The following is a 22,922-nucleotide window of genomic DNA, read 5'->3' on the forward strand; positions in this document are numbered from 1 at the left end:
AATAATAACCCCTGTTGTGCAGAATATGGTGGAGACAATGGGAATGTGGGGGAATAGGCAGAGAAGGTTACGCTGAGAGCTGGCAAAGAAGCAATTGGCCAAAAGGCCTCCTGGCTCATTAGGACATTTGCAACAACAGAGATTGTTGAAAAGGAGGACTTGTGTGTGCAATGGGGTGCCGAGGGAGGGGGGGGGGAAATGGTGGCTTCACAAGTTCGCTGTGAAGGCTCCAGCACTGGGTCTGGCCCACCTCACCTGCCGTGCTTCCCTGAGGGCAACTGTGTTAGAGAGCTTTACACCCTGAGAGTACCCAAATAAGGGCCCTCCATTTCCCAGTGGGACCCTGCTCGATCTCCCATCCTCTGCTGCACAGCACGGCGATGGATGTCAGCGCGTGAAGGCTCACTCTCCCTGGTGGCAATACTGCTGTCACAGATGAGAGACAGGCTGAAGGAGAGAGGGATAGCACCCAAACAAGATGCATGCCAGGAGGGAGACCCCATGATCTAAGACAGGGGTCTCTGCCAGGGACATCAAGAAGTTGCTCCTACCCAGCACCTCCTGGAACCCCATGGAACACAGCCATGCAGAAATTAACTGTGTGTCCTCACTGGACACAAATCAGAAAATGCTAAGCTCTGACAAAGGGTCTTTGACCTGAAACATTAACCCTGCTTCTCTTCCCACAGTGCAGTCTGACCTGTGGAGGATTCCCAACATTTTCTGTTTCAATAGGACAGTAGCTGGATCAGGGATTCATTCACTGCCATGTTATAGTCAGCACAGGAGAGTCTGCAGAGGAGAACGCGAGGGTTATTCTGCACCATCTGGGCTCAATCGCCTGTCTGAGTAATGGTACTCAACGTTGCTGGTAGGCATGACGATGGACAGACAGGGCAACAGATGGTGGATGGCCAGCATGGAGTCAGTGGAGCGAAAGGCCTGTTTCCCTGCTGCAGGGCTCCATGAATCTGCAGGCTCCCTTTGACAAGGACCTTTCCATCACTCAGTCCCATCCATCCCTACATAATCAAAATCCACACAGGAGGGGCGAGGCTGTGGACATACTGACACATGGGAAAGTTTCCCTCTCGAAACCAGCCCTGATCCTGTCCACCTACCAACTTGCTCTTTGGTTTCCTTGCTCCGTGGAGGACAACTCCTAACTTCTCCAGCTGAACCTCAGAGTTGAGAATTCCCTGATTACTGGGCAAGGGTCAGCATCTCAGGCTAGAGCCATGTCCTACAGGCTGAACGTTAAGAACCCCTACTAAATCTTGGCACAAAACTGGAGAGAGAAGCAGTCTTCCTTGGCATTATAGCTCTCAGTACTGCAAGGAGTGACCAACGAGATCTGGAGCTCTGCTTTGGGATCTGTACTCACAGTTGAGTACAAATGAGTGTACCTTAGTAGTACATGTGGGAGTGGCAGATCACGCTATTGTTGATGGACATGGAACACATAGAAACCTGTATCAAGACTGTGCCTCTCCACGATAAGTTGGAGCAGTAGAACCCAGGGGGATTGCCACCCCCAGTCAGCACAAGTTGGGTACATTTATCCAAAGCTGTCGCCGAATCCCAGCGGAGAGAGCAAATGCAGAATGAAGACTGGGGCTACGTCCACACTAGATTGGATAATTTTGAAAACGCCGGTTTCGCGTAAAAACGATAGGCGTCCACACCAGGCGTTTTTGAAAATACCCTCCGTCCACATTAAAACTGGTATTTGGGCGAATCTCCTTCTACTGGGCACGCGCAGGACACATCTACAGAAAACAAGTGAAGAGAAAACGGTATACTTGGTGCGCATTTGTCCAGTTACAGACTAGAAAAACTTAAAAGGAAATTGCCTAACGAAAGACTTGGTGCGCGTTTGTCCAGAAATATTTCCTACAGCCATAGTCTCTTCACTGATGAAAGGGACAACAGCTACAACTAAATGCAATAAAGCTTGTTACTGGGCAAAAGTGAAATTTGCTGTTACCTCATTTGTTTGCCTTTACTTTTGCCGTGTCTTTCTGTATTATTTTGCTGCATTTAACGTGCAATAAAACGAGTTACTGGGCAAAAGTGACAATTGCATCTATTGAATGTTTGCACAAGCAATACACTAATAAAGCACCTTGTTAAATGTATAAAACATGTCTGCATCAGTGTTATCTTGTATTTCCATACAATGTTACATCAGGCTGTTACACATTTATTGATTGTTGTTGCGGTGTTGGAGGTTGTGTTCAAGAAAACAATGAAATGCCGTGCTGTCACCACCATTTGTTCCGGCACGTCATGACAGCAGTTTTAAAATTAGCCGGTTCCCCGCACACACTACAACGCCCAATCGGCGTTTTCAGATTTTAGAAAAGCTCTGTTTTCGGGGGAGGAAAATGCCGTTTCAGTGTAGACGGAGGGTCAAAACAAAGAGAAAAGGCTTTGGTTACGGATTTATCTGGTCTAGTGTGGACGTAGTTTGGGAATGTCACAAGGCAATCTCAGAAGACTCCATACAACTACTAATAGGATTCAGATGGCAACTTCCTTATTGAACACTTTAGGCCACTTTTATCTGTGGTGCAGAGCAAACACAGCAACGCAATCAATTTAACATATCTCCCATTCAGTGTGAACAAACAAACAGTGGATAAAGACCGTACACCCCCACTCAGCAATGCAAAGGTGGCTAATCCAACAGCCTAAGAAAACTCTCATTAAGATAGCCCCAGGACAAATCTGTAAACACTTCTGAAAGTTTAAATCTTGATAACAGATAACCTCTGACTCATACCGCATACGCCACTGTAAGCAATTTCCAACCCTATCAATCTTACCCGTCTCCTGCGCTCTCTGACTTCCGCAGAGCCAGACCATAGTACAGTGACTCAGAGTCCTCTGCCCTACTACACGAGCAACAGCATGATTTGCTGGTCCCACATGTACTACTAAGGCAGACTCACCCCTACAGTTGTGAGTACAGAGCCCACACAGAGCTCAGAATCTCATCACACACACTTTGCAGTACAGAGGGCTATAATGTCAAGGAAGGCTGTGATACTTATTGTCTCTCTCCAGTTTTGTTGCAAGATTTTGTAGGGGTTCTTGACGTCTAGCTTGTAAGACTTGGCTCTAGTCTGAGGTGCTGACCCCTTGCTTAATATTTTCCAATTAAGGAATTTATACTCATCCTCAACTCTTCTGAGTTTCAGCTGGAAAAATTGGGGGTTGTCTTTGACTTTCTACCACCAGGCAGAAGACTATGATGCATAAAAGAAGAACAGGCAGGATGAGATAGTTTCTTCCCCCAGGCCATTAGGCTTCTGAACTCTCTGTCACATTGTATTCAAAGTGTCACTGGTTAATCTGCTCCGCACTTTACAATATTTAATATTAATGAACTTTGTTATTTATGTGTGATTCATCTGTAGATTTTATCCTTACCGTCATAAATTATTGTGTGTTATGTGTACTACTGTGTGTACACCCTGGTTCAAAGAAATGTTGTCTCATTTCTATATACATCATATGGTTATATACATGTATATAGTTAAATGACAATAAACTTCACTTGATTTGTCATCCATGGAGCAAGGTAACCACAGAAGAGATTGATGGACAGGATCAGAACTGGTTTCGAGAGGGGAAGCTGTTCACATGAGTTCAAGAAGCACAGAATACAGATTCAGAACCTGGGGGATGGGAGTTTAGGCATCCAAGTAAAAACTTATCCTTTTACGCACAGGGAGAGTCAACATTTCAGTTTGAGACCCTTCTTCAGCATTCCTAATGTTGAGTCTCAACCTGAGGTAATAACGTTAGAGATGAGACAGCAGGGACTTGTTTAAAGTAGGCTCATTGGCGTGCAGGAACATAAACCACACTGTGTGACTGGGATTGACATGTTATTCAAAATGCAAACTGCGTGTGAAGATTTGCACCAACTTTACAGTCCCGTATGTTATTGGGCAAGGAAGGTAGAAGTGAGAGGGAGGGGACAGAACTGAAGACCCTGAATTGGAAGAGCTGATCCCAGGCCCTGCTCCCCATAGCTTCCAGGTAAGTCATCACCAGCTTCGGACGAACAGCCAGGAATTAAAGTGCATGAACTGAAAGCCCACCTGCAGCAGCTCCTGCAGCCCCACCCCCCCCCCCCAGTCCCTATCCCCCATCCCAACTATCCACTCTGCCATGCTGATTCACAGTCCCAGACCACCACTTCCTCTGTTTGCTGGAACCCAAATTCCGGAGCCTTCACCATTATCCTGCTGCTGGTTCCCAATCCCGGACCACCCACCCCATTCCCCCAATTCCCAATCCTAGAGCTGATCATTCCCACAGTTCCGCAGCGTGCCCACTCTCTCAATTTCCAAAAACAGGAGAGCCCCCTGTCCCTCAATCCCATTGCCTCTACTTCCTTCATTCCCAACAGAACGGCCCTTGGCTCCATGAGAGAACCTCTGCTCTTTCCCAGGATGTACTGACCCACTGCAAACAAGGCTAGGAGCAACTGGAGTAGAGGAACAGGGAGGGCAGGAAGAGAATTGGAAGGAGGTGGGGCAGCAAGCCCAGAGAGGGGAAGACTGCAGCGGGTGGGATCCGAGGGCTGGCACAGCAGCGGATGAGTGAGGCAAGGAGAAACTCGACACGTCTCTCTCACCCCACCACGGAAGTTATTTGATGTTTCTTAAGATGCAAAACAAACTTTCCAACTCTTCCTAAATGCTCACGTCAGAAGATGGCACAATAATCCTCAGAGAGAAGGGGTTTGGAATCTGCTCCTGGAAGTGCAGTAGGTTTGTCAGGGCTACTTCAGAGCTGGGAATCACTGTACTGAATGAATCCAAGATAACCACTGGCTACAAAACTTCCTATGTCTTCTCCTGAGGCAGAGGTCATTCCCTCCGAACTTTGTGGGAATTGCTTTGTCAAAACATTGCTCCAGCTGTCAAAGTTCACCTCTGACCCTCGGGGGCCGCTCTGAGAGATAGTTAGCTGGCACCTCCCACCTTCCCATCCCCTGGGGCCGTTCAATTAATCACGGCTTCAAACACAAGACAGTGTGTGCTGCCAGTCTCCTTCATGGCCCAACACGCTCAGGCGAAACCCAATGAAGGCGGCTGTTTAACTCTTGACGCAGCACCGGGGCAGATGACAGAGGAAACTGTTTAAAAATGCCAACATCTCTTTCTTCCTTCCCTTCAAATTTCCCCTTTCTTCTCCCCCCTTACGGAGCAGCTGTACCCTCACATGGGGGATTGTTGGTTCAAGTCCCAGCCCGGATGCCTGAGCACAGACAGATCCCATTCAACTGCCGCATGGCAGGGAGGGAGAATTTCAGCAGCTGAGGACCCATCTGCTGGTTTGTCAAGGAGCAGGAGAGATACCTGGAGTCCCCTGGGGCAAGCCTCATTAACTTGGTGACTGCAATGCTGTTGTTTGTGGGATCTTGCTGGCTACAGATGAGCTGCCAATGCTTCCTACGTTATAGGAGGGGTGACACATCAGCACGATCCCTTGGGAGGCTCTGAAAGGGTGTGAGAGACAGCGTGGATGTGGGGGGGAGAGGGGGAGGGAGGGAGGGAGGGAAGAAATGTGAACCAGTGTCTGTGTAAACGAGAGGAGTGTGTGAACCAGTGTGGGTGTGTGAGTGAGGTTGTTGTGTGTGGTTTCTGCTGACCAGATGATTTCTCCTGCAGCTCCACGACCACCTCTCATCTATAGTATCCTGCCCACCCAGCCCCTGCCACTAGAAGCCAGTTTGCCTCCGCCCCAAATACCCTCCAATGCCGGCTGCCCTGTGACGGCCGCACCATGGTGTAGGGTGTACTCACAGCTCCAAAGTCTCTGGTTTAATCCCCACCTTCGCCGCTGTCTGCCTGGAGCTTGCCTGTTCTCACCGCGACACATGGGCTTCCTCCCACATCCCAAAGATGGTGAACTGGCGTCTGAAAATTGTCCCCAGTGAATCACGGTGGGACAAGGGCTTGTGAAAGAGTAATGGGGGTGGGGGGGGAAGCAATATGCTGGTGTAACGGTTAGCATAATGCTAGTACAGAGCCAGTCATCCTGGTACATTGTACATTTCCCTGTGACTGTGTAGTTTTCCTCTGGGTGCTCTGGTTTCCTCCCAAATTCCAAAGACGTGTGGGTTAGCAGGTTAACTGGTCACACGGCTGGAATTGGGCAGCGGGGACTCACTGGGTCAGAACGGTCTATGGCGCTGCTGTATTCATGATAAAATGAACTGTGCTGTAACCTCTCACTTTTTATTCCGTCCCTCCCTATGCCCCAAACTCTCCAGGGAGAATATTCACTTTATAACACAGCTTAACCGGTTTTGAACCTGCCTGTGAGGAGGACAAATTGGACAGGCTTTCAAATCATCTGTGACCCAGGCCACTGCCTTCTCGATCCTGTACCCAGAGCATTTGTAACAAGGACTCCTTACGATTACAACAGGAATTCTGCAGATGCTGGAAATTCAAGCAACATACATCAAAGTTGCTGGTGAACGCAGCAGGCCAGGCAGCATCTATAGGAAGAGGCGCAGTCGATGTTTCAGGCCGAGACCCTTCGTCAGGACTAACTGAAGGAAGAGTGAGTAAGGGATATGAAAGCTGGAGGGGGAGGGGGAGATGCAAAATGATAGGAGAAGACAGGAGGGGGAGGGATAGAGCCGAGAGCTGGACAGGTGATAGGCAGAAGGGGATACGAGAGGATCATGGGACAGGAGGTACGGGAAGAAAGACGGGGGGGGGGTGACCCAGAGGATGGGCAAGAGGTATATTCAGAGGGACAGAGGGAGAAAAAGGAGAGTGAGAGAAAGAATGTGTGCATTAAAAAGAGTAACAGATGGGGTACGAGGGGGAGGTGGGGCCTAGCGGAAGTTAGAGAAGTCAATGTTCATGCCATCAGGTTGGAGGCTACCCAGACGGAATATAAGGTGTTGTTCCTCCAACCTGAGTGTGGCTTCATCTTTACAGTAGAGGAGGCCGTGGATAGACATGTCAGAATGGGAATGGGATGTGGAATTAAAATGTGTGGCCACTGGGAGATCCTGCTTTCTCTGGCGGACAGAGCGTAGATGTTCAGCAAAGCGGTCTCCCAGTCTGCGTCGGGTCTCACCAATATATAAAAGGCCACATCGGGAGCACCGGACGCAGTATATCACCCCAGTCGACTCACAGGTGAAGTGATGCCTCACCTGGAAGGACTGTTTGGGGCCCTGAATGGTGGTAAGGGAGGAAGTGTAAGGGCATGTGTAGCACTTGTTCCGCTTACACGGATAAGTGCCAGGAGAGAGATCAGTGGGGAGGGATGGGGGGGACGAATGGACAAGGGAGTTGTGTAGGGAGCGATCCCTGCGGAATGCAGAGAGAGGCGGGGAGGGAAAGATATGCTTAGTGGTGGGATCCCGTTGGAGGTGGCGGAAGTTACGGAGAATAATATGTTGGACCCGGAGGCTGGTGGGGTGGTAGGTGAGGACCAGGGGAACCCTATTCCTAGTGGGGTGGTGGGAGGATGGAGTGAGAGCAGATGTACGTGAAATGGGGGAGATGCGTTTAAGAGCAGAGTTGATAGTGGAGGAAGGGAAGCCCCTTTCTTTAAAAAATGAAGACATCTCCCTTGTCCTAGAATGAAAAGCCTCATCCTGAGAGCAGATGCGGCGGAGACGGAGGAATTGCGAGAAGGGGATGGCGTTTTTGCAAGAGACAGGGTGAGAAGAGGAATAGTCCAGATAGTTGTGAGAGTCAGTAGGCTTATAGTAGACATCAGTGGATAAGCTGTCTCCAGAGACAGAGACAGAAAGATCTAGAAAGGGGAGGGAGGTGTCAGAAATGGACCAGGTAAACTTGAGGGCAGGGTGAAAGTTGGAGGCAAAGTTAATAAAGTCAACGAGTTCTGCATGCGTGCAGGAAGCAGCGCCAATGCAGTCGTCGATGTAGCGAAGGAAAAGTGGGGGACAGATACCAGAATAGGCACGGAACATAGATTGTTCCACAAACCCAACAAAAAGGCAGGCATAGCTAGGACCCATACGGGTGCCCATAGCTACACCTTTAGTTTGGAGGAAATGGGAGGAGCAAAAGGAGAAATTATTAAGAGTAAGGACTAATTCTGCTAGACGGAGCAGAGTGGTGGTAGAGGGGAACTGATTAGGTCTGGAATCCAAAAAGAAGCGTAGAGCTTTGAGACCTTCCTGATGGGGGATGGAAGTATATAAGGACTGGACATCCAAGGTGAAAATAAAGCGGTGGGGGCCAGGGAACTTAAAATCATCGAAAAGTTTAAGAGCGTGAGAAGTGTCACGAACATAGGTCGGAAGGGATTGAACAAGGGGTGATAAAACAGTGTCGAGGTATGCAGAAACGAGTTCGGTGGGGCAGGAGCAAGCTGAGACAATAGGTCGGCCAGGACAGGCAGGTTTGTGGATCTTGGGTAGGAGGTAGAAACGGGAAGTGCGGGGTGTGGGAACTATAAGGTTGGTAGCAGTGGATGGGAGATCCCCTGAGCGGATAAAGTCGTTGATAGTGTGGGAGACAATGGCCTGGTGCTCCTTAGTGGGGTCACGATCGAGGGGTAAATAAGAGGAGGTATCCGCGAGTTGTCGCTGTGCCTCGGCAAGGTAGAGGTCAGTACGCCAGACTACAACAGCACCCCCCTTATCAGCGGGTTTAATAATAATGTTACGATTAGTGCGGAGGGAGTGGAGAGCAGAGCGTTCCGAAGGAGTGAGGTTGGAATGGGGACAAGGTGCGGTGAAGTCGAGACGGTTGATGTCCCGTCGGCAGTTGGCAATAAAGAGATCCAGAGCAGGCAGAAGACCAGAGCGGGGTGTCCATGAAGAAGAGGAGGGTTGAAGACGGGAGAAGGGGTCATCGGTGGGGGTGGAAGAGTCCTTGCCGAAGAAGTAGGCTCGGAGACGGAGACGGCGGAAGAAAAGTTCCGCATCGTGGCGAACACGGAATTCGCTGAGGTGTGGGCGAAGGGGGACAAACGTGAGGCCCTTACTGAGAACAGAGCATTCTGCCTCCGACAGTTGAAGGTCGGAGGGGATGGTAAAGACCCGGCACGGATGAGAGCTGGGATCAGAGGGGGGAGGGGGGAGGCTGGGGGTGTCAATGGAGAGGGGAGGGTTGGGGTGAGAGGAAGATGGAGCCTCTGAGGGCCCAGGAGTTGACGGTGGGATCTGAGGAAGACGGGGCTGCGGAGTGGTGGTGGGGGAAGGGGAGACGGGAGTCACAACAGCAGCACATAAAGACCCGGCCTGGAGTTCAAGGCTGGAGTCGCAGTTGGTGGTTGCGCGATCGCTTTGAATGTCTCCATGGTCGTTTACTTACGATTACTTGTGTTAAGGTTCAGAGCACATTCCAGAACTGCCTGCCACTGTTGTTTGAGCCCACAAAATACAGCCGACCACTTACTCAAGAAAATTTTAATTTTTCTATCCTTTCAGACAGAGTACAGGCCTCCTCCAGACTACAGCAGGAACCTGTTCCTGTGATCTGTCCATAACCCCAACAGTTTGCAAGATGGAAATGCGGCTGAAAACCAAGTTTCTACGTGGCAGAAGCTAAGTACAGCCAGCAAATCCATTCCATCAGTTTCCTGAACACTCACAGGTAGGGTGTTGAAAAGCTGGGACCCGCAACTTCACACATCCCCACTTTAAGCGTAGCACAGGAACAGGCCCCTTGATCCACAGTGTTGTACTGAACTAATTAAATTAGCAATCAAATACCCCACTAAACTAATCCTTTTTGCCTTCCATTTCCTACGCATTCAGCTGCCTCCTCTTGAACCCTCTAATAGCAGCCGCCACCACCTTGCCCATCCGTTCATTCTGTTTTCCACATTTGCTAGCAAAAATCTACCAATCTCCATTTTCAAGTCGCCCATTGAGCTCATTTCTGATCGCTTCATGGGAGAGTGGTCCACTCTCTCCTCCCCCCTCCCACCCAACGTGTGGAAGTTATATCCCAACAGTTTGCAAAACTTGTCCAAAACTCCTCTAAGTGGAAAACTTGTCCAGCCTATCAATTCCTCTCAGCAACACGCACAAAATGCTGGAGGAACTCAGCAGGCCAGGCAGCGGCTATGGAAAAGAGTCTCTGGCCCAAGATGTTGACTGTTTACTTGTTTCCACAGAGGCTGCCTGGCCTGCTGAGATCCTCCAGCATTTTGTGTGTGTTGCTTGGATTTCCAGCATCTGCAGATTTTCTCTTGTTTGTGATTGTACAAATCACCCTTTTCAGCCCCAGACTCACAGCGTGGGGTAGGGGCTGGGACACAAGGTAGACAAAGGTAGTCGGTTCACAAAGCAGCTCATCTTCACTTCTCAAGGGCAACTAGGGATGGGCAATAGATGTTGGCTTAGCTGGCGATGCCCACATCCCGTAAATGGATAAATAATAAAAAAAATCAAGCTTGTCTTTAATGGGTGCGTGTGTGTGTGTGTGTGTGTGTGTGTTCGTCTGCGTGCGGGGGAAGGCAGGGGGGAGATCTGGAACACCTTGTGCTCACAGTGAGAACGTGCAATCTCCACACGGACACCACAGACCGAAGGTGTAGGCTCGAGGAGCCTACCCCCGTCTCTTATGTTTCCCTCTGTGTACACTGTAAAGGGCCAGTTCATGCAATCTCACTTCAAAACCTAACAACGCACACGGCGCACTTCACACACAGTCACTTAGATGCAACGCTCCAGATGTGGATAAGTACTTCCTCCTGGTGAGGGGGAGGGTGGAATTTCCTGTTAAGCATGCACCCTTCCCGAGTCGGGGCAGCCTGTAACACGGAGAAGAGTCACCGAGTGTCTTGACCGCGTCATAGCTCTGGAAAGGGCTCTGCCACCTCTCTGCCTGGAAAGGGCTTGCCTTCTCAGCTCCTAATCTGGCACCCAGCCTGCACGCCAGCCTTTGGGAATCACATTCGCATGTGCCAGGGCTCTCATCTGCGAGGACCCCGAGCAGGTTCATCCCCGATCTGACACAACCCCAGCGCGGCAGTAGGACTCAGAACTGAATCACCCAAGACTGGGCATTTCTCCTGCCCTACCCCTCTCCTCCTCAGGGCAGAATTCGCCTCTCCCTCGAGGACAGCAAGTGCTTTTATGTTCAGATTTCCGGAGTGGGACTCAAACCTGCATCTCTCTGACTCAGAGGTGAGAACTTCATGGCTGATACACCACATAACATTGTGCATGCATCACTGATGTGTGTTAACTAGCTCACTGGGCCTCTAAAATTAGCTCCAAACCAGTCACTGCAGTGAGTTACCTCACAGATGTGGAGTTCTTCCCCCCCCTTCGAATGGATGGGTGGAAGGCTGATAGAAACCATGTAACGGTGGGATGCTTCCCATTGGTCACTGAATATCAACAAATCAGAATCAAGTTTATTACTGCCGTTGTGCAATTTGTTGATTTGTGGCAGCACTACAGTGCAAGACAAAACAAAAAATATACTGCACGCTACAATAAAAAATAAAGCAAAAGAGGATTGTGAGGTAGTGTTCACGGACCATTCAGAAATGTGTTGGTAGAGGGGAAGAAGCTGTTAAGTGAGTAATAAAGACACCAAACAACAGGAATTCTGCAGATGCTGGAAATTCAACCAACACACATCAAAGTTGCTGGTGAACGCAGCAGGCCAGGCAGCATCTCTAGGAAGAGGTACAGTCGACGTTTCAGGCTGAGACCCTTCGTCAGGACTAACTGAAGGAAGAGTGAGTAAGGGATTTGAAAGTGGGAGGGGGAGGGGGAGATGCAAAATGATAGGAGAAGATAGGAGAAGACAGGAGGGGGAAGGATGGAGCCAAGAGCTGGACAGGTGATTGGCAAAAGGGATACGAGAGGATTATGGGACAGGAGGTCCGGGAAGAAAGACGGGGGGGGGGGGGGGAACCCAGAGGATGGGCAAGGGGTATATTCAGAGGGACAGAGGGAGAAAAAGGAGAGTGAGAGAAAGAATGTGTGTATAAATATAAGTAACAGATGGGGTACGAGGGGGAGGTGGGGCATTAGCGGAAGGTAGAGAAGTCGATGTTCATGCCATCAGGTTGGAGGCTACCCAGACGGAATATAAGGTGTTGTTCCTTCAACCTGAGTGTGGCTTCATCTTTACAGTAGAGGAGGCCGTGGATAGACATGTCAGAATGGAAATGGGATGTGGAATTAAAATGTGTGGCCACTGGGAGATCCTGCTTTCTCTGGCGGACAGAGCGTAGGTGTTCAGCAAAGCGGTCTCCCAGTCTGCGTCGGGTCTCGCCAATATATAAAAGGCCACATCGGGAGCACCAGACGCTGTATATCACCCCATAAAGACACCATGCATACCAATCTTCAGAGCCGCCGTGACACACAACAGCGTTGTATCCCAGGCTTCTGGATGCTCTGAAACACAGAAAAGGGAATTCCAAGGGAACGCGCAGCAAATCTGGCAATCAATGCCAAGAGGGAAGGTCAGACTTGAAGCACAAACTGTGCCAGTCCCAGGCCCACAGCAAGGAGCAGGTCAGGAGTGGTGCTCGCATGGTAGTCCCTCTCGCCAGACCGCACGAGGCAGCCCCAGGTTGGAACACGAATATGGAAAACAATCTGATTCTACCCACGCTACTTTCAAAGGAATACAGCTGGGCAGATGTGCCAAATCAACGACTACCAGACTACAGAACAAATGCAGCCCGGCAGAGTGAGTGATGGACTGTACACTTCAGTCAGACTACAATCCCTACTTGTCAGGCTGGGCATACCACAAGCCCTACTCATTTCTATGATCGAGAAGCCGCCTTGCTCCTTAGAAAGCTCCACAGTCTCTGCAAAACACAGAGCCTCAACTTCATGAAGCTAGGTGAGACAAAAGAATAATATTTACCGGGAAGGCTGTTAAAATGAAAAGACTGCGTTCACCGATCTGCTAATGACTGGGAATGGGGAATGCATCTAGTCTTCAGAGGAAGCAGGGAGATGCAGGAGTAGAGTGACTGGACCAGGATTTCTGAGCCCAAATTCAAGAAAGTTTTCCATTTCAAAGTCTTACATCCATAGTTTAAGCAGAAATATGCTTCATATGAGAAGTGTTAATGTACCACCATTGCCCCTTGTGTCAAAACGTCTTATCTGCCCCATGACACATTAACATAGTAAATGCGAAGCCAGGTGGTGGAACTCGCAAGAGCCAAACCTCATCTCAATTTTTCTGATACATTTATTTTCATCTGTGTATAATTTTTTCCCCCAAGTGTGCGAGGCAAGGTTGGCAAGTCGTGGTGACGGGCTTTTTTTAGCAAAGTCAACAACAGCAGAGTCAGCGGAATCTGTGCAGGGAACTGGGCAGAGTGAGAACATTAGCCTTCCTCTATAATAGTCCTACTTGTAAATGGACAGCAGGCAGCTATGCTGATGGGCCCAACTTGCACTGAGAAAGGACATCAGAGGTGGAAGACACTATGGTTCCGAAGGAGCTACCTCTCTGTAGCACTTCTCACAGCCTGAGCATATCCTGATGACGTACTTCTGAAACACAGCTGCCAATCTGTGCACAGCAAGATCCCACAGAGAGCAGTGGGATAACAGACCCTATTGTTTCAGGGGATGTTGGCTTAGGGTTCTGTCTGTGACACAAGAGATTAATCTCTGCAGCGCCCATGGGACTTTGAAGAGACTTAGTATGTCACCAAGGCACCTGCAAATTTCTACAGCTGTACCATGGACAGTATTCTAACTGGTTGTATCACTGTGTAGTATGGAGGTTCGGAAAGAGCACAAGAAAGTCGTAAAGTCAGGCAGCTCTATTCATGGACGCTTACCGCCCCCCCCCCCACTCCCACCAGCGTTAAGGACACCTTCAAAAGGCAAAGCCCTAAAAAGGCACCATCCATCACCAAGGGCCCTCATCACGCAGGGCATGCTCGCTTCTCACTGTTACCATCAAGGAGAAGATCCAGGAGCCTGAGGAGGCACACTCAATATTTCAGGAGCAGCTTCTTCCCCACCGCCATCAGATTTCTGAGTGGAGAATGAACCCATGTACACTACCTCAATATTTTGTTTGCTCTCTTATTTAAATTACCTTTTATATACATTTCTTATTGTCATTTACCGTTTTTTATTATTATGTATTGCAATGTACTGCTGCCGCAAAACAACAAAATTTCACGATATCTGCCACTGATATTGATTCCGAGTACAAACAGGGCACACCTCCACCCACAGCGCAGCCCCCATCCCACTCGGTGCTCTACTGGGGTGTGTATGGTGTGTCATCTTAAATCCCTGGTTAACTCAAGAGCTGAATGAGGGTCTTACCCAACTGAACATGCCGATAGGACAATAGAACTACCACGTCTGAAACATCTCAAACTGGATCAGCAGACATTCTCACTCCCCAGCAGGCACGTTCTTCAAGCTTAATGAACCAAGCTTCACCTCACTGAAGGCACAGCCAGCAAAAGACCAACAGAACCCATCCCCGGTCGCTGGAAGTGTCCCTCCCACCGAGCCCCAGGAAGAGAGCAGCTCTTACCTTGTCCTGGTAGAGTCAGCGCAGGCCGTGCGGCGGAGAGGGACACCACGCCAAGCACAGCCCAGCACACCAAGTGAACGCAGCTGATCATTCCAATACTGCTTCCGCTCTCCCTGACGCAGCCTGACCTATCACCGTCTGGGCTCCCGTCCCACTGGCATTCTTGGCCACCTGAAGGGGTTAGGTGGGAATGTTGCAGCTGCAAAAGAGGAGAATGCTTCCAGTTAGTACAAAGTTCCAACCAACCCTCATTCCTGTGCCAGAAAAGGAGGGTGACTTGTGTTGGGTCTTTGCCTCAAGAAAGTGACATCCATCATGAAAGACCCTCCCCATCCAGGACTTGCCCTCTTCTCAGTGCTACCATCAGGGAGGAGGTACAGGTGCCTGAAGACACACACTCAGTGTTTTAGGAACAGCTTCTTCCACTCTGCCATCAGATTTCTGAATTCATGAACCATGAAAACCACCTCACAATTTTGCTCTTTTTTTAGCAAATTTATATATTCCTTATTGTAACTTACAGTTTTTTTTATGTACTGCTGCCACACAATAACAAATTTCATGCAATATAAACCTGGTTCTGGTTTGAAGGTAAGATTCCAACAACTAGAAAGCTCCTTTAGGACACATCGAACGTTAGGATGTCAGATATGGAGACCACGTCCATCAGTGGGCTTAACCCGCAGGCTCAGCAAGAAGAAAAGCAAATGTTCTGGTGATGTGTGTAGTGAGAGGATTTAAGTACAGGAGCTGCATTGTTCCAAATCTATACGTCTAGTCTCCCTACCTAATGACCTACTTATAATGGAAGCAGTGCAGCCAAGGTTCCCGGGACGTGGTGCTTTGTTGTCTGAGGTTAAGCATGTTCATACACACTCAACAGTTTTAAAAATGATTCACTGAAACTTAAAACCTTCTTATGAAGCTTGGCAGGGGATATTCAAATTTCTTCTGGAATCTAGAATCAGCAGGTGGTCTTGGCCACTGAGGACAGAGATGAGAAGAAATTTCTTTACCCACGGGCAGTGAATCTTCAAAATTTTCTATTCAAGGCATTGAGTAAGATGCACTCGAGGCAGATATCAAAGCATGTTCAGAGATATGGGGTTAGCACAAGAAAGCAACACAGAGGTAAAAGACTAGCCATGATCTCACTGCACTGTGTAAAGGGCCAACAGTACAGAAATCCTCCTAAAATATGGTCCTATACACCACTTATTTCAACCCCACCATGCTGTGAAAGGAGGAGGGTTGCTCATGTGGCTATCCACCCCATCCTGCAAAAACTCAAGAGCTACAGAAACGGCAACAGGAGCCAGAGGACTCATCTCTGAGAGAGGAAAGAAGGACTGGCCCAGGACAGAGAACTCTGGTGAGCTGCTGTCAGTGGTCTGTGCCCCTGTAGGGAGATGGGTTGTCAAGTGACCACCATGTAACTTAATAGTTGTTTTCTTTCAATGATTCACGTATGACACCCAATTACCTTTCCATCCCTCACTACCTCACTACTAAAATAACCTTTCCTTTTCTCAGCAAAAAGGCTTCAAATGAGAAAGTTTCCAGCACAGAGCACTGCATGGAAGGTCTCCTGTGTGATGAGACACTTGCAATGCCCTTGTACTCACCAGATATCTGAACTCAGACACTCAGACCATGGGCTAACATCCGGACACTAGTGCTGTCTGGACTCAATACAGGCTCAGTAAAAATCACAGTTGCAGATCAGAGAGTATACACACACACACAATCAAGATCAACTTGTCGTCTCTGTGTAAACACAGTCATCCCAAGGTTATTGACCACAATTACAACTCCTGCAGGAATGAAACCCACCAGTGTAAACTACTGACGTCACATATTTCACAGTTGGACTGTTGTCCTGAAGCACTCGCAGTGATGCCAGGAATGTGTGCTGTCATCAATGACTGCTAAGTCAGGTCCTGAGTAATCCAGCGCTCCTTGGCTGCACTCCTGTTTTCCACTCTCCAGCGACTGCAGCTCAGCCAAGAAGCTGTTGCCTGGATTGCAACTCGACTCAAGCCTCATTCACTTCATCTCTGCCCAAATCTAACTTCCTCAAGCCCTGCAGCACACCACCATATCTTCACTCCTCCTCCAAGCCCTTCTGCACCTCCAAAAGGAGTGCTTTTTCAATGGTGGTATCACCTACCCATTTCTCTCTGGACCTCTCTACTTCTTCTCCTTGTTACCGGACCCTCCAAAACTCTTCAACCATACCTGAGCTCACCTGTCCCAATAGAACAGGTGTTTTTTTTTTCTCTACAGTTGAGGCTCCTACAACATGCCACAGCATACTTTGCCAAATTATGGATGTTGGATCTGGAAAGTCCCTTGGAAGTCAAGAATGAAGCACAAAACGTGTGGTTACGGTCTTTTTACTAGATGTTCAAAACAAGGAAATGACAATAGCCAAATCACTCCACTATGGTGGGAAGCGAGAACAAAACAACAAAAAGGCAAGAAGAGACAATGGACAAAGTTGTTGTGGTCACCTTATACAAGCTAGACAAATAAAGAGGCACTGCACTGAGAGCCAGAGCAGCTTATGAGATATGGAGTGACAAGGGCTGCAGAGAAACTAGCAGAAAAATACTGAGCAGCTATACTACAATTACTGCAAATTCCCTGAATAATTACACACAAACAAGTGGTTACACGAAAAAAACAAGCACCAAGAATGTTAAACTACATGAAAAGTAACTAATTAAACTCTTATGGGTGAAATACAAATCTAACTTCTCATCACCAGAGGAAATCCACATCAAGGAGCACAGGTGGTGTATCTGTTTTGGTTACCCAGAGAAATTGGTGGTAGCAGAACACTGTATTCGCAACAGTCATAGGATTGACTTTGATGACACGAAACTAACGTGCCATGCCAATGGCTTTTGGGGTCACCTAGTGAAGGAAGCCATTGAAGTAAAACTAGAGGAAAAGAATTTTAATGAAGACGAAGGTCTCACTCTAAGTAAGAACTGGAATTTGATTGTAAACATGGTGGGAGAGCGGAAACCTGATTAGATGACCAATCAGGAGGGATGGCTACAGGGCTGTAAATACCACTGGACTAGACATACCCAGGCATCATCCCTGATGAAGATGGCAGAACTTGTCATCAAAACGTCGATTATAACTGATATCTGTACCCATCTGGAAGCCTGAGAAGACTTTATTCATTCACCATAGGGTGTTGTTTCTAATCCAGCAACTTTATACAATATTAAGTTCAAATTTATCTTCCTGCCTGGTCTCCATCACCCTTCACTACCTGGCAACTAAAGAATAGCCAGCCTTGGGTAATATAAAGACTTGGGCTCCATCACACCTGTTTGGAATGAAGACCATGAAGGCATTACATTCCTGCGAGAGAGGTTCCTCCACCTCAGACTCTTCACTGGGTTACTTCTATTCCTGAGTGAGGAACCCTTCACTCCCACCCCTCAACATATCTCAGCCACCACTCTGCCAAGCCTCTGCAGAGCCTCAGACATTCCCTTTAGGTCATGACTCCGGATTTCCAAACTCGAAGGAGTTCAGGCCAAACCTTTCACAAGACAACCGGCAAAACATCCTACTAAAGCCCACCTTCAGATGGTCTCAAAGTCTTGTGTAGCTGTAGAGATTCATCCTTACACTGCCCGCTTCCAATAAAAGCTAACATTCTATGTTGGGATTTCTACCTATATTCTATTTCTTTCGCTTGCTGTGCCCCCATTGCTAACCTTTAGTTGAAAGGTAGAGTACTGAGGCCAATTCAGACTGAGTTCTCTCTTTTACCCTGGCCTATTTTATTCTCCCCACACTCCCATCAACTCTGCCCAGACTCGATCACTCACCTACACACCAGAGACACTTTACTGTGGACCATTCACCGACAAACCTGCATGCCTTTTGAGCCGTGGGAAGACAGGGGAGACGGGCAGTCATGGGGAGAGCCTGCAAACTCCACACTGACAGCACCCGTGGTCCGAATTGGACCGCAGTTGCTGGAGCGGTGCCATTCTTTAACCTGCAATGTTAATTCAACAATAGGCAAAGGTATGAGAAAATAGATATAACATTCCATAATTTATTTAAGTGAAGGATTCAAGCTAGCAAACAACAGCCGCTTGGAGGAATATTATAGGGGTACAACGTACAAATACACCCCAGTAGCACATTTAATTGGGGTTGACTGTCCATGTGCCCCCAATCATCAATGGCAAAGTAATCCACTCAAAGGACTGTCCCTCAATTCACTACTCTTTGTGTTCAAGCTCCCTCTTTGGAGACATGGGTGAGACTTGCCAATGATCACCCCTAGTCCAATACCGTCTGCATCTCACTGCCACCACCCATGGGGTGCTTCATTTTCTCATCAGCTGCATCTCACAGTGAAAACAATGAAAGATGGTGACTCCTTACTGCATTATCAAGAGCAACGAGAGAAGGCAATAAACACTTGTTACTGTGAGCAGTTTTAGAACCCTTATCCACAAAAAGATGTGCTGGCATTGGAGAAGATCCCAAGAATGATACCAGGAATAAAAAAAGTTTATGTACCAGGAGTGTTTCATGGCTCTGCAACTTTACCTGTTGGAGTTTAGAAGAATAAGGTGGGGGGAGGGATGCTCATTGATGCCTATCAAATATTGAAAGGCCTAAAGAATAAAGTGAATGTGGAGAGGATGTTTCCTATAGTGGTGGAGTCTAAACACGGAGGGCACAGCCTCAGAATAGAGGAACGTCTCTTAGAACCTGTGCCAACCAACTGGCGGGAGTATTCAAGGACATTTTCAACCTCTCACTGCTACAGGCGGAAGTTCCCACTTGCTTCAAAAAGGCAATAATTATATCAGTGCCTAAGAAGAATAATGTGGGCTGCCTTAATGAATATCGCCTGGTGGCACTCTCATTGACAGTGATGAGAGGTTGGTCATGACTAGACTGAATTCCTGTCTCAGCAAGGACCTAGACCCATTACAATTTGTCTATCACCACAATAGGTCAACAGCAGATGCAATCTCAGTGACTCTCCACACAGCTTTACACCACCTGGACAACACAAACACGTATGTCAGGATGCTGTTCATTGACTATAGCTCAGCATTTAACATCATCATTCCTACAATCCTGATTGAGAAGTTTATAGAACCTGGGCCTCTGTTCCTCCCTCTGCAATTGGATCCTCGACTTCCTAACTGGAAGACCACAGTCTGTGTGGATTGGTGATAACATATCCTCCTTGTTGACAATTAGCACCTCAGGGGTGTGTGCTTAGCCCACTGCTCTACTCTCTCTATACATATGACTGTGTGGCTAGGCATAGCTCAAAAACCATCTATAAATTTGCTGACGATACAACCATTGTTGGTAGAATCTCAGACGGTGACGAGAGGGCGTACAGGAGTGAGATATGCCAATTAGTGGAGTGGTGCCATAGCAACAACTTGGCACTCAATGTCAGTAAGACGAAAGAGCTGATTGTGGACTTCAGGAAGGGTACGATGAAGGAACACATACCAATCCTCATAGAGGGATCAGAAGTGGAGAGAGTGAGCAGTTTCAAGTTCCTGGGTGTCAAGGTCTCTGAGGATCTATCCTGGTCCCAACATATCGATGTAGTTATAAAGAAGGCAAGACAGCGGCTATACTTTATTAGGAGTTTGAAGAGATTTGGCATGTCAACAAATACACTCAGAAACTTCGATAGTTGTACCGTGGAGAGCATTCTGACAGGCTGCATCACTGTCTGGTATGGAGGGGCTACTGCACAGGAACGAACGAAGCTGCAGAAGGTTTTAAATCTAGTCAGCTCCATCTTGGGTACTAGCCTACAAAGTACCCAGGACATCTTTAGGGGAGCAGTGCCTCAGAAAGGCAGTGTCCATTATTTAGGACCTCCAGCACCCAGGGCATGCCCTCTTCTCACTGTTACCATCAGGTAGGAGGTACAGAAGCCTGAAGGCACACACTCAGTGATTCAGGAACAGCTTCTGCCCCTCTGCCATTCGATCCCTAAATGGACATTGAACCCTTGGACACTACCTCACTTTTTTAATATACAGTATTTCTGTTTTTCCACATTTAAAAAAATCTATTCAACATACGCAATTGATTTACTTGTTTATTATTTTTATTTTATTTATTATTTTATTATATATATATATTTTTCTCTCTGCTCGATTATGTATTGTATTGAACTGCTGCTGCTAAGTTAACAAATTTCACGTCACATGCCGGTGATAATAAACCTGATTCTGAACAGATGAGGAAGAATTTCTTTAGCCGGGGTATGGTGTATCTGTAGAGTTCATTACAGGTAGCTGTGAAGGCCAAGTCATTGGGTACATTTAAGTGGGAAGTCAATAGGTTCTTGATCAAACAAATATCAAAGGTTACAGGGAAAAGGCAGGAGAATGTGGTTGAGAGGGATAACTAATCAGCCATGGAATGGCACAGTAGACTTGACAGGCAGAGCAGCCCAATTCTGCTCCAATGTCTCCCACCACCCCCTCGTACCCCATCCGTTATTTATTTTTATATTCAGCTAATGCCCCACCACCCCCTCGTACCCCATCCGTTATTTATTTTTATACACACATTCTTTCTCTCACTCTCCTTTTTCTCCCTCTGACTATACTCCTTGCCCATCCTCTGGGTCCCCCCCCCCTTTCCCTTCTCCCTGGGCCTCCTGTCCCATGATCCTCTCATATCCCCTTTGCCAATCACCTGTCCAGCTCTTGGCTCCATCCCTCCCCCTCCTGTCTTCTCCTATCATTTTGGATCTCCCCCTCCCCCTCCAACTTTCAAATCCCTTACTACCTCTTCCTTCAGTTAGTCCTGACGAAGGGTCTCGGCCTGAAACGTCGACTGTACCTCTTCCTATAGATGCTGCCTGGCCTGCTGCGTTCACCAGCAACTTTGATGTGTGTTGCTTGAATTTCCAGCGTCTGCAGAATTCCTCTTCTCTGCTCCAATGTCTAATGGTTTTATAGTCTTACAATGCTGGCATTGCCAGGGTCACCCATACACAAGAATGAGTAAGAGTATTACCATCACTGTATATGCCTCAATAGCTCGATGAAATACACAGCCACCACAGTATTGTACACCATGTTAACCACCGTAGAGTGATCCCACAATCCCATTACTCTGTTCCTTTCTTGCAACCCTGAGAGTTATTCACACTCCAGGCCCCACCCAACCCCATGTTGAGCACAGGACAAGAGTTACAGATCGTCACCCATCCCCCTGTAAAACGCATCTGCTTCGCATCCATTTATTGCCGCCATCTTCATTCTGTACCCATTGACTCAAGCCATTGTCAATGGGAACAACCTCCCTCGATTAATTCCATCAGAATCTGGCCTGCCCTATTACATCCCTTCCCAGACGCCCTGAGGAATAGTCTTCGACCTGAAATGTAAATCTCGTTCCTTGTCATAGTGGCTGCCATTTCCAGCATTTTCAGTTTTCAGCCAGCCTTCTTCAAGAACAGAAGACCCGGAGAAAAAGGAGTCAGCATGCTCCACCATGTGTAAAATGAACCAATCCACACCAATGCGCCACAATCCTGTGTTAACCCCATGTTCCCCCTCAGTCTAAAACCCAACAACCCTGGCTTGGAGGTGAAATTCCTCAACCCTGTTAGTAAGTCACCTCCACGCCTTCTGGGATCTTTCTCATCCTTCCTGAAAGGTAGTGATTGCACTTGAGGAATACAGATAGTTCTGCTGTGAGAGAGTTACATCCCTAAGAAACTTCTGATGAGGCACCTCAAGGAAGTAGTATCCACCATTATGGACCCTCAACATTCGATCCCTTCTTCTCATTAGTAACATCAGGGATGAGGTCCAGGAGCCTGAAGATTTTAGGAACAGCTTCTTCCCCTCTCCCATCAGACTTCTGAACAGACAATGATCATGACCTCACTATTCCTCTTTTGCTCTATTTACTTTCTGTGTTATTATAACTTACAGAATTTTTTTAACGTATTGCACTGGAGTGCAGTCACAAAACAACCAATCAGTGATAATAAACCTGATTCTGAAACCCCACATTACAGAAAGTTGTGTTGCAGTACAACAGGTCGAAATTGCCTTCAAAGTACAGATTTGAACAGGTTTCCCCGATGGTGCTACACAATGCAGCCTGCATAATGCAAATAGCGTTCCTTAACCCATCAATTACTTTGTAACCGACTCAAATTATGGAAGCATGTATTGTGGTAACTGCAGACGTGGTCCGACAAAGGTTCGACACAACTTCCCTCCACGTGCTTTCACCCATTTCCGAAGGCCAGGCACACTCACGTGCACACAACTGATCCACAAGATGTACTTTCAAGATTAACAGAAGCCCAGATATATTGTTCAATATTTTCTTTACCAGGTGCCAGAA

General features: G+C 47.8%; 1 protein-coding gene across 3 annotated transcripts in view; it reads right to left on the bottom strand.

Annotated features, from left to right (window-relative positions):
- Nucleotides 1-22,922, bottom strand: part of LOC134350969 (fibroblast growth factor receptor 1-like) — a 220,464-nt gene that overhangs the window by 86,232 nt on the left and 111,310 nt on the right. For all 3 annotated transcript variants that reach the window (XM_063056900.1, XM_063056899.1, XM_063056898.1), the window contains one exon: nt 14,520-14,718. In XM_063056900.1, the coding sequence (XP_062912970.1) occupies nt 14,520-14,610 (91 nt within the window). In that variant the 5' untranslated portion in view covers nt 14,611-14,718. The remainder of the gene's footprint in view (nt 1-14,519; nt 14,719-22,922) is intronic.

Source organism: Mobula hypostoma, chromosome 8 (genome assembly GCF_963921235.1).
Source record: "Mobula hypostoma chromosome 8, sMobHyp1.1, whole genome shotgun sequence".
Lineage (NCBI taxonomy): Eukaryota > Metazoa > Chordata > Chondrichthyes > Myliobatiformes > Myliobatidae > Mobula > Mobula hypostoma.